At 48.9% G+C, this 15,694-nt stretch overlaps 1 protein-coding gene across 3 annotated transcripts in view; it reads left to right on the forward strand.

Moving 5' to 3' along the window:
* The first annotated feature begins 7,160 nt into the window (after positions 1 to 7,160).
* Positions 7,161 to 15,694, forward strand: part of LCP2 (lymphocyte cytosolic protein 2) — a 57,890-nt gene continuing 49,356 nt past the window's right edge. The window contains exons 1-2 of one of the 3 annotated variants that reach the window (XM_045075615.1): positions 7,161 to 7,471; positions 12,194 to 12,256. In XM_045075615.1, coding sequence (XP_044931550.1) covers positions 7,394 to 7,471; positions 12,194 to 12,256 — 141 coding nt within the window. In that variant the 5' untranslated portion in view covers positions 7,161 to 7,393. The remainder of the gene's footprint in view (positions 7,472 to 12,193; positions 12,257 to 15,694) is intronic. The other 2 variants (XM_045075614.1, XM_045075613.1) reach the window with 2 other exon arrangements.

Consider the following 15,694-nt stretch of genomic DNA (forward strand, 5'->3'; position numbering starts at 1 on the left):
CAGGGAAGGCATAGGGACTTCTGTTTGAGAAGGGCAGCTGAAACTCACAGAAGACTGGCCAAACCTGGCCAAGGCACCAGGACAGCTGTGTGATGACTGTGAGTCGGACGCCCATTTGCAGGGAGGGGCCCAAACTATGCCTCCTGGTCTGGAATTGTTTTGATAGCATCTCTTCCACTTTCCCAAAGTCCCAGTTTAGCTGATAATAGAGACGATCATCCTTTGAGGGTTCTCTGTGAACGCTTTTCAGAATAAACCCCCTGTATCAGGTTATTAGTATCCTTTTTGTTTCTGTCTCCAAAGAGAAATGGACAGAAAATTAATCAGCTATTGAGAAATATCATAGAAAGTGAGAGCTGCAAAGAAGCTCTAGAAATTGTCTGGGAAGAGGAAACAAATGTATGGTGTCTCTATTATAGGCCAGACATAGTTCAGGCACGTAACACGAGCAACTTCATTTCTCACAAAAGTGTCAAGAGGAATGTTAAGTATCATTAGCCTTTTTTAAAAGATGAGGAACCTGTAAAAAGGACTCAAGGACAGACCCCCAATTGAGGGCACTACTGTGATTAGAATTCAAGCCCGGGACCTCCCCACCTACTAGCCCACGACTCCCATTCTTACCCCAGGCTGCCCCTTTTTTCTTCCCCTTGACATTTTTTTGGGCCAAATTAAAGAGGAATGGTCCACGTATCCTGGGAGAGTTACGGATTTTGTATTGGGCTATATGGCCTTAATAGTTCTGTCAAATTCCTCTGTTGAAATCCTAATGCTCACTGGGCAGGTATTAGAAGGCAGGGTCTTTGGGAGGTACTTAGGCCAAGAGGGTAGAGCCCTCCTGAATGGGATCAGGGCCCTGGTAGGAAAGACTCCACAGAGTCTTTTAACCTGTCCTTCCAGCGACAAGGAGCCGGCTACCACCCAGGAAGAGGGCTCCCACCTCCCACCCATGTTGGTACCTAGATCTTGGGCTTCTGGCCTCCGGAACAGTGGGAAATTAATTTATGCTGTTTATAAGCCACCCAGTCTGCAATGGATATTTTGTTACAGCAGCTGGAACCAGACGAGCCACAGAGCCCACCCAACTCTGTGTAACGAGGTAGCTTATTGGGAGACAGGGTATTCACATAATGATAAGGATGGTTTTAAGAACATGAAGAAGCCAGACAATTCCTGGGGGCCTCCCCAGCAGGGCAATGCAGGCTTCTTCAGGGTCCCAGCTGGAACAATGTGAGCCATCACTCTACTTACTTCACCCCTCTCCTGCAGTCCCGCACCTCCCATCCTCCATTCAGCCTGACCCAGCTGAGCTGTGGCCCCACCGGCATGTCCACCTACTTGTAGGGTATATTTGAGGGGCTCCATGAGCCTGTGCCACTTACCTGGCATGAGAATCACCAAGCTTGTATCATTTTTTATTAGAGAAAAAGAGATGCAAACCAAGATCCATTATATAGAATAATCTTTCTTTCATAGCCTAATAATATGGTTGGTATGACCTGGTTCTGGGTAAATACTAATCATTCATCTAGTAAAACTTCCATGCTTGGAAACTGCATCTTTAATGACAAGAGTCTTAGCTTCAGACTGGTCTAGTTTCAAATCCCAGATTTCATGTCTTTTACCTGTGAGGCTCTGGACTGGCATCTGTTCTCTGCAAGCCTTTCTCTACAATCTGTACAATGGATATGGATTCTCTACCTCCCTTTCCCAAAGAGCACTCACAAGGGCCACATGCTATAATACATAAAAGATTCTAGCTTTCCTTTCCCCCAAACCTTTGCTGTCTCATGGAAAGGTTGATAGACACAGCATGTGTTTTCAAGACCCTCTTCTCCCCAAGCCCCTAACCCACTCCTCCTAAGGGATCCACCGTCTGTTCCAGGAATGTGCTCGCAGGAAGGCTCTGACATTCATGCGCAGTAAGATGGGCAGGACTGATTAAGTCTTACCGAGGTGACTCGTCTGGGACAGTGTATTGAGAGATGCACTCTGTCTGGATCAAAAACCTGGAAGGTCAGATAGAAACTGATGGTTAGGGCACTGATACTTTCAAGGCAGGCAATGCGACCCACATCAGGAGCTCCAGAAACAGTGAGGGGGCCACAAGCACCAAGGCCACAGCTGAGACAGGAAAATCCAGACTAACAGTCAACAGCTAAGTGACTTCCCGAGACTGAAGGGACAAGTTGTACAGCAGGACAACAGATGGAAATCCACCCAGGCCTGGGCTTGCATTCCTGGTCTGTGTTTACTAGCTATGAGAATGTAGGCAAGAGAATTTTGGTCTCTCAGCATCTGTAAAATGGGAGCATCGCCATCTAGTCAGAGGCCTTTCGTGCAGATCCAAAGGGCCAAGAGCTATAAGGAATTTGATACATGTTGAGCTACTGAGTTTGCTTGTAGCAAACCTTTGCTTCCTCCTAGGGCATGTATGTGTTTCCTGGGCCACTGCTACTCCTTGGGAAGAAACAGCTGGAGGAGGCCATAACTACCTTTTCTGGGCTGTGGATAAGACTGCTTTTGCTTTTCTCACACTTATCCCACCTCTGCCTCTCAACAGCTTGCCCGAAGACGGAGGGGGGTGGGGGGCAGTGCCTTTTCTCTTTTACGGAGATGAGAAGCCTGCCTTCCTCTCTTCTGCCCTTGCCCACATGCCACCCACCCCTTGCGGCCACTTGGGGAGTTTCCCTTGGTGGCAGAGCTATCTGGGGATAGGCTGCCTAAGTCAAAAATAGGGCAGGCAAGGAAGGGAGGCTTGACAGGAAGTCCAAATAAGCACTTCCTCCCACCTACTTTCAAACTTCTGAGGTACCTCAGTGAAAACAGCAGAGAAACAGAGAGGATGAAAAAGACATTTTTTTTTTCTTTCTTTTTTTTTTTTTGAAAAGAATGAACTTGTCAGGTTTGAGGAAGTGGAAAATATTGCTCTTCGTTGTCTTGCATGTAACAGCTGATTCCTGCTCTCCTCATGTGTATCCCAGGATGGGGGAGGTGAGGACTGTGTCCAGTCTGGGGTGTCAGGCACATATCGGGGGCTATTGGGACAGACTAGAGCATGGCCTGAGGAAGGGCGGCTGTGGGCAGGCACCAGCATCACCCCACGTTTCCCACCCTGCAGTCTCCAGGAGCTCTAGTGAACATGGCCCTTGCACCTCCCCAGGTGATTGCATGACAAGCCTGTCCCCCCAGCACACCCATTCTGAGGTAGGGTCACCACGTTGTGTCTTAGTGTATGGCCACTGGGTGTGTGGAAGCACCCTGCTCAGAGAAGTGGTCAGGGCGCCTTCTGGGCTTTCCTGTGCTACCCTCTTATGTGGGTACAAGCCTTTGCCATCAAGAAGGATTGCACACAGATGGCGCTTCCACTACCGGCCTCTGAGGATGGAGGGGAAAACTGTCCCCTCCTTGTGATGGTGACATCTGTGGTTCTTGTTCCCTCTATAGGCAAACCCACCCAGGCCCTAAGGACAGTTCAAGAGCAATTCACTCCAGCAGTGCCTCACTTCAAGTGGCCCAAGCAGCCATAAGATGTTGGTGGAGGTGAGGCTGGGTTCCACCCACGCGAAGGCATCTGTCTCCACCACCCACAAGGCCCCATGTCGTCACCCTCTCTGTGCCTCACGCCCCCACTTTGGCCTCTCTCCCCAGCCAAGACCCTCGGTACAAGTCAAATCCGAGTAAGTGTGTCCTCTCACCCACCATCTAAGGCCTTAGCAGCCTCTCCTAGGAAGCCAACACTCTCCCCTCCAAAGGCTTGCCTTCCATTCTCTCCTGGTGGCCAAGGGCCATCCTCAGACTCTTCCACGTGCAGAAGCTGCAGCTTCCAAGTCTCTTCTAATGAATCGCTTATCTTGCTCACCCCTCAAATTAGTGGAGAAGAAGACAGTCATCTCCTCCCATGATTCTGCTGTGGGTTAGCAGGAAAAGAGGGGGCTTCAAGTCCAGGTGGGGTGGGGGGAGGCAGGGGGAACGGGAGAGGTCCCTGACTCTTGCAGTATGCAATTCCTGCCTCTGCTTTGAGTCTCTAAGATCTAAAAATCTGACCCCTCACTCCCTAGAGGTATCACTCTCTTGTCTACAAGCTCTTCGATTGCACTTTTCAAATTCTTGTCCCATGAGTCCCTGTTCCTTATACTGGCATGGTGTTCTTAGTGTGCGCTGACTGTCCCTTCCTAATCTGGACAAAAGATCCCAAAGTCTGAGAAGGCCTCTGCTAACCTTTCCATTTTCTCCTTCCTGGCTTTCTCCACCAGCTCAGGGAGAGGGAGGGAAGGGAGAGCGCATTCCCACCCAGGCTACAGCTTTTCATCACTGTGCCTTACCTGTCCCTCTCTCCGCTCTGCTTCATGCTTGAAGCCAAGACCCATGCCTGCTAGAGCACTGGTGTGAGCTGGCCCGGCCTTCATTGCTGCAGTGTCCCTTCTGTGCTGGGCTGTACCAAGGGGCTGCCATTAGGACTCTCCTCAGGCAAGGAGTGGGCCAAGCGAGCTGACCTGCGCAGAATCACTGTGGTCCTTCTGGCATCCTGAACTTCTCCTGGGGACAAACTGGCCCTGCCCCCAGAGCTTCGGGAGCCCTCAGCCAGAGACAGGAGATGTGAAATTTGTGAGTGTTGGGAAATCACCGAGATCTGAGGAAGAAGAAAGACTCCAGGCCTGAGGCAACCCACTTCCTCTCGAGTCACTTGTTCTTATCTATTTGGTGGCTCTTCTGAGGAATGGGCCTCTGGCTGTATGGGGTGGGGGCACCAGAGGCCTCATAGAAGGTGCTGGATCCTCTTTATAAGTTGTCCAGAATGACAAGCTACCTTGCCCTTCACGGAAAGGAGGCTGATAGAGTAGGACAGAGCACAGACTCTGGAGACAGAGCTGGGTTTGCATCCCTTCTCCACCAGAGTGATTTATGCAACATCTCAGAGCCTTGAGGTGACAGAAAAGGAAGGACAGGGACTCTGGACCCAGAGAGGGCACCAGAGAGATCTGGCTGCACAACCCACTTGCTGGGTGCAAGGCAGCAAGTACCTTTACCTCTCTGAGCCTCAGCTTTCCCTTCTGTAAAATAGGAGAGGTGATAGCACGAATAATTAACAAGATTCTAGCCTACTACTTCCTGGCACACAGGAAGGACTTCAGGTGTTTCACTCGTGATGAGCCTTATCTCCATCATCACTGTCGTCCACATTTCTTACCTGCTGTGTCTCTCTTCTAAATGGGCTCCAAGGACTGTCCATCCTGGCCACACTTACTGGAGCATTCTTTCAAGGGAGCCTGATATTTAGCTATACCTTAATTCAATCTCTATGTTTCTGTAGATATTTATTCTCCTGACTGGGATTGAACATTATTTTAAAAAACGCTTCTATCTCTAAGAATGATATTAAACATTCCTTTCCATAGGTGCTGTGCGTTTTTGTTTTGTTTTGTTTTGTTTTTGCTCGCTAAGTACCCACCCACACACAGCCCTCGACAGGTCCAGAATATTCTCCCTCTGCTCCATCTTCCAAGGCCCTGCTTCAATTCCAGCTAATGCCACAGCTTTTTTTTTTTTCCTTAAAATTTCATTATTTATTTTAGAGAGAGAGTGAGCAAGCGATCAGGGGCATGAGCATGGCATCGGGGCAGAGGGAGGGGGAGAAGCAGACTCCGTGCTGAGCAGGGAGCCCGATATGATGTGGGGTTCAATCCCAGGCAGACACTCAAACCACTCACCCACCCGGGCACCCCCACAACATCTTCTTTGACTACCCCACGCAGAAGTGATTTCTCTCCTTCCTTCTCTTTTGAAATAGCTTTCTGTCATCGACCACTGTTTGGTGATTTGAAACACCAGATGACCTCTCCCCGCAATGGCGGAGCTTTTGAACAGCAGGGCTGTGCCCTGTCGAGCACAGTGAGTCCTGAGAGCTCTTAGGTCCTCGACCCTGTGCAGAGCACTTGCCTGGGTGGCCTTGATCAATGATGACTCGTGCCTCCAGCGCTCCTTGGGCTGTTTCTCAGGTCCTGGGCCTGGAATGAAATGCAGATCTCCTAGTAGCTCAGAATGACCTGGAGAGTCTGGAGCAGGGACAGTGGGGCTCCTTTGTGCCTAAGATGGGAACTCTGCATGGCCAAAGCTGCCCTCGGAAGGGCTTCAAGAGTGGAGGTCCTCGGGGACCAAGGTAGTGTCACTCAGTAAATGCAACAGAGCCTGATGCTTTCCTAAAGCACCAGAACGGAGAGCTGTGCGTGAATGTGGGGGCCCAGAGCATTAGCTCAAGCGGAGAACCCGTGTTTAGAGACTGCGACATTTCACAAATGTATTTGCTTTTATGCACTGGATTTGCCCTCTGACAATGAGGGGCGCATCCTCTGAGAAATGCGAGGGTCTGAGAGCGGCAGGTGCCCGTGTCCCGCGGTAGGGCCACTCCGGAGAGTGTACTCTTCGGGTAGAGGATATGGGGGAATCGATGGTGCCTAGAATCTATGGGGAAAACCACAGCAGATAGAGCCCGTGGCATCATCAACAGCAGTTGCTCTTTGTGTGCTTTTGATTTTTTTTTTTCAAAGTTTATCCTGTTAACTGCATCTTACGTTTATGTATATATGAGACAATTCCTGTTTTCCTATTTTACGGATATGGAAACCAAGACTCCTCGATTTTGAGTCCTTGTGTAGGGTTGCACAGTGTGGAAACAATCCCATCAGAAGTGAAACCTGGGTATGCCCGGGGCAGCCCCTTTCTCAGCCCTGGGTGCCCGGCTCCCTCCTGGAGAATTGCCTCCTAACTCCATGGAAGCTGAAGTGACGTCATCCTTGTCCTTTTGGGAGAGACTGAGGGAGGGTTGGAAAGCGTTACAGAGCCATGCTCCTTACCCCCGCAGTTTGCTGATGGGGGAGCTTATGTATATTTGAGGTCAACTGTCAAAACTGGTTTTCATCTGCAAAGACCCAGTCAAGCAGGACGGTGGTATGACTATCTGGGTGCCAGGACTTTTAATGGAAACGCGCTTGGGCTCACACCGGAGTCTAGGTCCCCCTCTCTGCCCCTCCCGTGGGGTGGGGGTGGCCAGGAGGCCAGGACCAGGGCAAGATTACCACCCTGGTGCTCTAGTTACCTCTCCAGCCCCTAGAGCTGGGCTTCCTTGTTTACTTATTTAGAGCCGAGCAGAGGAAGTGGTAAAGGAAACTTGCTGAGTCGTTTTCTGAGAAGAGACCATATTTGTTCGCAGAGGAAGCCGTTGCTTTCTGGGATCTGGTTAGAGCCGAAAAGACGTGTGCTCCAACGGGGAGTTCCAGAAGGTAACTGGGAATTGGAAGAGCCAAGGACATCTCTGTGCTCTGGATTCGGGGTTCTCTGTCCATGGCTGCAGCACCTACGCTCCGCCTGTGAGTTCTATCCCAGGAGCACAGCTATGGCATTGAAGAATGTGCCCTTTCGCTCGGACGTCCTGTCCTGGGACCCTGACAGCCTTGCAGACTATTTCAGGAAGGTGAGCCTTACTCTCTGGTCGGTGTTGAGGCCGGTGGCCCTCGGTGGGCTGGATGGAGGCTTGGAGGAGGAGTCTGGGCAGAACATGAGAGGTGCAAAACAGAGTGGGGATCATCCAAGCCCACGGCAGCCTTACCAGCTGAGCGAGCGAGGTGTAGATGAACGTACACGCTGAGTGCACCTGGCGATGAGTTTCAGGGAGAAGGGGGGGGCCTCAGATGGACGTGCACCCATTAAATGCCAGGCCTCTGGTGTGTGCTCCCTAGGCAGTGTCCCGTTTAACACTCTTTGAGATCGCCGTCCTCTTGGCTCAGCTGCAAAGCAGGCTCAGGGAGGTTACAATGGCCCAAAGCCCCAGGGACTACATGTGACATACCTTTCTGGCTTCAGAGTCCATGCTCAGAGACTCAAAACTGCTGTAACCACTAATGAGATCGAGGCTGCTTATTAGAAAGGGGTGAATGGAGCCCTGGGTGTGGGAGAAAGCAAAGGCAGGGCAGGAGGGCTGGAGAAGGCTAGGACAGACAATGCCAGAACTGGCGTCTGGGCAGTCATTGCTCCTGACCTGAAAGAGGGCTCCTTAAGCCCTTAGGGAGAATGGAGTCTTGCTGGAGCTCTTGGAAGGTCTTATGAAGCATGCAAGAGAACTACTATGAGCTCCAGATTGTGATCGGTTGAGATAGCTGGGGAAACTGAGGCACCTAAGAGGAAGAATTTCGCCATCAGGGTCAGAGGCCAGGCTTGTGGCCAACCCGAGACAGGAGTGATACTGTTCTGTGTACTGGCCCTGGAGGGGCTGCTCAAGGAACCCTGTGCTTGGTCATCTGCTGGGGGGACCACAGGCCACACATCTGCTTGGGGGAGATCCCAAGCCACATGACTCAGGGACTCTCCAACTCTGTTCAAGGGATATCCCTCAGAAGGGACATCTGAGCTTCTAACAGCCCTGTCCCTGGAGGCTTTGATGGAAATCAGTTGACATACCAGATGGTTATAAAGATGTGATTTTAAGGTCAAGACTTTCAAGGTCATTTGAGTCAACTTTCTGTTTTTCCTGGGAGTGGAATGGGGCTCTCTGGGACACAGAGACACCTGGGGTCTTTATAGTGCCTCTCTGCTCCCCCTCCACTTACAGGAGAGACATGAGCGGATGTAGAAGCGGGTGTGGCATGAAAGAGGCACAGCCCCAGGCCCTGTTATTTGCCGCTTTGTGTACATCTCGTTTTTGTTCTTCTTTCCTCCAAAAGGTCACAATAAGCTTAGGTTTCAGCACTGTGGGTGCAAAGGTGGTTGGGACAACTGACTTTTGAAGTGTTTTTCTTAAATGTAGACCATATGGGTTAGGACAAGAAGGTGACATTTGTCAAGATGCTATAAAGTTGCATGTTACGTCCATTAAAGAAAAGAGAAAATGCTGAGAATGGGTGAGAGGATCCTGGGAACGGACTGAAAGGCCCAGACAGGCTCCATCGTCAGTGTGAGAAGAACTGTGAACAGCGATGCCACAGCAGAATGCATGGGCAAGTCCCCCCCAGGGCGGGGAGACGGATGATAGGTCAGGGGTGACTCAGGACGATGGCCATCTGCCTGGGCTGGGGGAAGAGAGAGCCTCCTTCTTGGAGAACCCAGACCCTGGGATACATCAGCAGCACTGGAACAGGTTTCTTCTCCTGACATAGAAAGGAAGAAAGAAGGAAGGAAGGAAGGAAGGAAGGAAGGAAGGAAGGAGAAAGGAAGGGAAGAGATGGAAGAAAAACGACGGTAGGATGAGATTAAAGGGAATCTGTGATCTGGAAGTTCCCATCCCCCACGGACACAGATGGATTTCCTTGAAATCCTGGGCACTTAATTCCCCCAGAGAGAACATAGCAAATGAACTGGCCACGTAGTCATTTGGGGATGGATCTTAGTCATCAAGGATCCTGTTCAAAGAATCCACGAACTGGTTGGTCCCCCTTCCGAGACCCCTCCCAGGCAGCTCTAGAGTCCGACACTTTGCTCGGAATCCTGGCTCTACCCCCTGCCAGGGGGTGACCTTCCCTTCTTTACTTCACCTCTCTGAGCCTCAGCTTCCTCATCAACACACGAGAGACACTCAGAGCAACTACCTGCATGGTATTGTTGAAAGGATGAAAGGAGATACGGTGTGTGCAGCACTCAACAGATTGCGGGGGGCCAGTTTATGTTGGATAGTCCCTTTTCCTGCTGTTCACCGGACCCTAGCTGGGGATGCCCAGGCAGACTGGCAGGCCTTCGTGTCTTACTTAGATATGTGGAGCTCATCCTCTGTCTGGAATGCAAGTCCCTGAGGATAGAGGTCATGTTTTGGATTTCTTTAACCCCTCCAATTTCTTTCTTTCTTTCCTTTTTTTCTTTCTTTGTTTCTTTCTTTATTTCTCCCTTTCCTCTTTCTCTCTCTCTCTCTCTTTCTTTTTTTTTTTTTTTTAAAGATTTTCTTTATTATTTGAGAGAGAGAGAGAAAGAGAGAGCAGGGTGTGAGGCAGAGGGAGAAGCCGACTCTCCACTGAGCAAGGAGCCTGATGTGGGTGGGGTTTGATCCCAGGGCCTTAGGATCATGACCTGAGCTGAAGGCAGATACTTAACTGATGGAGCCATTCAGGTGCCCCTAGCCCCTCCAATTTCTTTTGACTTGGCAAGAGAGCATCCCTGGGCCATGCCGTGGTAAGGCCCTGGGTCAGAGCCATTTCTAATCCCAGCTATGCTCCCAAACCACTGTGTGACCTTAGGCCCATCTCTTCCTCTCTCTGGGCCTCAGTTGTCCCGTCTACAACACCATGTACCTGCTCTAGACCACTGCTTTCAAAAGCTGGGTCCTCATAGAATCCTCTCTGTGCTTGCTAAAAAACACAGTTTCTAGCCTCCAGGCCCAGGTATTAATGAACCAGAATCAAACTTCTGGGGAAGCCCCAGTCCACAGGGCTATCTGTCTATGTAGAGTCCAAGTCAGCAATCTGCAAAGTCAGAACCTTATCTGACAATGATGACAGTGAATGATGAATTAAAGGCAGTTGAATATTCCAAGAACTTCTACCCCATTGCATGGAAATAGAAGGGATGCTCATGGTGTCTCAGATGTTGCTCATGTTCCACACTGACCGCAAAATCAGCTTTTCCTGAGCTTTCTAACGTTTATCCCACCCTTTCAAGCCAAGAGATTACAACAATTATTTTTACTTTTTAGATTGATTGACCATTAAAAAAAAAAAAAAGACCATAATTTGCCCCCCAAAAGAAGCCTGCCACAAACTGTGAGCCTCACCCTTGTGAGAAGAATCAAAGATTCTCCAGGACAGACTTTTCGCCTTAAATACTGCAGCCCAAAGTATCACATTTGGATATTTTTCAAATGCAAATTCTTAGGCTGTTGAAAACAAGGTGAAACAGAAAACTGATAAGATTATCAACTGATGTTACTCTTTGGGAAAGCAACCAAGTTCATTCCTGTTGATCTTGTAACCTATTCTGAGAATCCAGCTTAATTTATCTTAAATAGAGGAAAAAAAAAAACCCAAACAAACAAACAAAAAAATAAACAACTGCGTGCAGAAGGATATCCATGATGTTCTTTCTATATTTTGATCTCGATGGTGTATCACGTACACTTAAGTATGTTTGCTCTACTTACTGTAAGTTATCCTGTTACTAACAAAAAGAAGAACATTCACGGCAGAGACATTAAAGCCTTGTCCTGAGGCCCGATTGTCACCTCTGTCACCTGCTACCCATGGACCTCGTGCAAGTTATTTAACAGTCTGTACCTTTGACCCTGTCTGGAAGAAGTGAGAATTAAAGACTTAAGATTGGTTAAAATACACAGAAGAGTGCCTACCAGATAACAAGCACTCAATAATTATCAGCTGTTTCTATTACCATAATTGGAATAGCAGTTTGGTAAAAAAACAAAACAAAACAAAAAAAAAAAACCTAAACGACCAGCAAATAAAGGAGTAATTAAAGAAAATAATATTTAGAATAGGTTTGTGATAACATGAGGCAGTGCCTTTATATCATTTTAAGGTAATTTAAGAGAAAAAGTTAGGATAATAAAATGAAATAATTAAGTGATAACCTCCATTACGTTTAGAGATATGCTCAGAATAAAGTACTTTTTTTTCTTTAAGATTTTATTATTTATTTATTTATTTGACAGAGAGAGATCACAAGTAGGCAGAGAGGCAGGCAGAGAGAGAGAGGAGGAAGCAGGCTCCCCGCTGAGCAGAGAGCCCGATGCGGGACTCGATCCCAGGACCCTGAGATCATGACCTGAGCCGAAGGCAGCGGCTTAACCCACTGAGCCACCCAGGCGCCCCCAGAATAAAGTACTATAGGAAACTCATCGAATATTCTCCAAGGTTGTCTTTTGGCGGTGATGCCATGATTGCTATTTATTTTCTTTTTCTCACCTCTTCTCTGTGTGGCCGAGGAGCATATGGCTAGACTTCGTAGGCTTGAAGGCACTTTCTTTTTGTAGAAGTTGGCCCTGAAACCTTCGATGGAGGCAATGTCTCCATTTCAGAGAGTCCCAAGGGGCAAGTGAAAGCAGAGCTGAGGTAGGGATCTGTTAGATAGTGGGGGGAAGGAGGGTAGGGGTCTGGCTAGCCACAAGTACCACAAATTGCTAAGCTTCTGGGGCAGATCAGTAAGGGGAACTAACAGCATGCACCTGCCCGCCACTGACAGCACCTTCCTCTCTTCTTTGCAGCTGAACTACAGGGACTGTGAGAAGGCAGTGAAAAAGCATCAAATCGATGGGCAGCGGTTTTTGGTAAGTGCTGGTCAGTTTGAAACATTGAGACCAAAGCTGTTCCATATGCTTTTTTTTTTATTTTTTAATTTTTATAAACATATATTTTTATCCCCAGGGATACAGGTCTGTGAATCACCAGGTTTATACACTTCACAGCACTCACCAAAGCACATACCCTCCCCAATGTCCATAACCCCACCCCCCTTCTCCCAATCCCCCTCCCCCCAGCAACCCTCAGTTTGTTTTGTGAGATTAAGAGTCACTTATGGTTTGTCTCCCTCCCTCCCAATTCCATCTTGTTTCATTGATTCTTCTGCTGTTCCATATGTTAACCAATCATGGCGGAGCCAACTTGTCTACTCTGTTCTTGGGGATGCTCAGGGTCAAGGCTAGTCTTCAGAATCTCTACACAACCCTTTGCCGTCTTCTGAGGTTTTGTATGGCCCTTGCTGACGTCATCTCTCAGGATCCTATTATCCAGGATACCTCCCTGGTCTTTCACCGATACCAAGGTGCATTCTAAAGTCAAAGTATAAGGAGGAATCCAAGTACGGTTCACACCCACACTCACACACACAAGCACACACACACCCCTTGAAGATCTTTTCAAATGCCATCCATACTTGGAGAAACCTAAGGGGGAGAAAGACCATTTGGGAGAACAGAAGATCCTTTTTTCCCATCTCTCATTCTGGAGTACATACTCACCGAATGGGATAAAGTGTGAGATCACTCTCATCATTCATTACATCCCTCGTTCTCCCTACCACATTCACATAGTTTTTGCCAATTAAACACACATGTGTTAGGACTCTCTCTACTCCCTTATATTGTTGCAAAGAGCTTTAATATAATACTAAGATGCGGTTGTACGTGAAGGACTAAGCCCTCGATTGGAAAGAGATGCAGCTCTGAGAAGTGGGAAGTGGTTGGGAGGTGGTCTGAGCATTTCGCCTGCAATGCTACCTTTGCCTGTGGGAAAGACAAACCCCAGCTGTACCGATCTACCCCCTTCCCATCTCATGCTTCCTTGCCCTTCAAAAATAAGTCAGAGCAAGACTTCGAAAGTCTCATGGATAGACGCTCCAACCTTGCCCTTCAAAAGGAAGTCAGAGCAAGACTTCAAAAGTCTCATGGATAGATGCTCCAAATCCTAATTTGGATTAGGAATGAGGAGGGCAAGGTAAATTGTGCTTCCTTGCAAGGCATGGCTAGCAGCAGCGAGGTCTATAGCCATGAGACCTCAGCCTTAGAAGAGGCCAGAGACATTACAAGCTCTAGCTTTCTGCCCAGCTCTCCGATCCATTTCCTATATTGCATTTCTGCCATTAACGACTGCTTGAATACTTTTAGGGATGGTGTGCTCACTACCACACATATTCATCTCCCCTTTCGAGGCAGCTCTTAAGTTTCATGCTGAGACTGAACTGTACCCCACTGGTCTGAGTTTTGCTTTCATGTGCCACGTAAGACACGTGTATTCTCCATTTCACCTACATCATGCTGGAATTTACCCATCCATTCACTTCACAAGCATTTTTCTGGGCTCCCTTTATATACTGAACCATGCCAAATCCTGGGAGTATAAAAATGACTAAGGTGTGGTTTCTGCCTCCCAGAAGCTTGTTTCATGGCAATAAGGTATCTTTGGGAAGGCTCTAACCACCTTATTTGCAACCGAGGAAAAGTGTAGGGAGGCGTGATGTGAATTTTTTAAGCTCCATACCTAGTTATTGTGCTAAAGCACACACTTAATTTACTTTACTACTGCATGAGTTTTTTAACAATGTTATTTCTTCATACTGAGCCTTGAGCCTGGGGAAAACCTGGAGTTTTGTTGTTGATCTTGGCACCTTAGTACTAAATGTAAATATTTCCTTCTGGTGCCTTTACCATTGGAAACTGAGATCCGAGACTCATCAGTGCTGAGTGGACCGGGAGTAAGACCTCTTTGTGGGTGGTCCTGCTTGGGGTCACCTGATGCTCTGGGGTCACCTTAAGCAAGCACTTGCCTTCTCTGAGCTTCTGTCTTTTCCTCCTGAGCAGAAGCACATTGGACCAGGTCACAGTAGGTGACAGTCCCTTCCAGTCCCCACATCACTCCCTGTGTGAAACTTAGGCCTGCTAGGACAGGGCTGTTTCCATGGCTAAGAGATGCTCTCAGAGCAGCTGCTCATATGGTCCCGTATCCAGGACCTGTCAGTCCCTGGACACTGCCGCGTATTCTGCTTATCATGTGACCAGGAGCAAGTGGAAAGCAAGGCATTAGGAACCAGAAGAACGGGGAGCAGAGCCTGGTGTCTAGCTCTGCAACTGGGGTATTTGAAGATAGCCTCTGCTGAAACCCCACTCCACCCCAGGTGCTCTGGGTACAGCGTGAGCTCTGAGGGGAGCTCTAATCTCTCATCCATCACTCCGGGTGTTGTAATATCCGGGACCATTCTGCTCCTGAAGACAGCAGAGGAAGTCCGCATTCTCTGTTTCTCTTCATTGCTGGGGCTGGTAGGTCGCTCGCATTGGTGTTGCTGCTGTTTTGGTTTCCTAGTGAGGCGAGAAGAACCTTGTCTGGTGGGGAAGGGGGTGCCGTACTTCCAGAAAGTTGAAAGAAAGGAAGAAAAGTGTTTGGAACTGTGTCAGTTAGGAAGGCATGTGGCTGCCTTTAACAGAAACCTGACCACAGTGGCTTAACCAAACAGGGGTTTATCTTTCTCAAGCGATAAGCAATCTAGAGCAGACTCTAGGGGCTGGTGAGCGGCTGAACACAGTCACTGGGAATCCGGCCCCGCCACGCCTCCCAACTAGTCTATGGAAGACACTTGTGGCTTCTGCCCAAGGGGCTGCAGGTTGGCTGTGACATGTCAGGACCTCTCATCCACATTCCAGGCAGGAGGAAGCAGGGCAGGGCCTAGTAAAAGGCACAAAAATGTGTGGGGAATGCTTCCCCTCCTTTTCAGGAAAGCAGTAACCTTTCCAGACGTTCCATCCCGTAGACCTTAGGTTATATCTCACCGGCCGCACCTGAGTCCCATGACCTCTACTGTAGCAGGGAGGTGTAGGGTGCTCAGTATTTTGGACATGGCATGTTTACTGCTCTGAATGAAATCCAGGTCCAGGCAGCAAGGGAGCACGAGAGAGTGGACAGTGGGCGGGCACACAGCAGCACCCGCAGTCTCCTCCCCAGCCAGGGCCCCGCTAAAGGACATACTCAGCTCCTAGTCGCCCTCCTGCAAAGGCACCAGCGATCACACAGGCAACCCAGAGTGGCCGCAGGTTTTAGAAGGAGGTAGGGGAGGGGTTATATCACACAGCACAACTCCCTACAAATCCTTTTAAACATCTCTCCTCTTTCCTCCCCATCCCTGCCCTGTTCTAAAGGCCTGTCTCCTCCCTAACTTCCTGTTCCTCCGTGTCTCCAGCCACACTCAAGTCCACCTTCTCCTTCACAATCTTGCTCGG

This window comes from Mustela putorius, unplaced genomic scaffold (genome assembly GCF_011764305.1).
Source record: "Mustela putorius furo isolate JIRA1106 unplaced genomic scaffold, ASM1176430v1.1 tig00000145_pilon_pilon_pilon, whole genome shotgun sequence".
In the NCBI taxonomy this organism is placed as follows: Eukaryota; Metazoa; Chordata; class Mammalia; order Carnivora; family Mustelidae; genus Mustela; species Mustela putorius.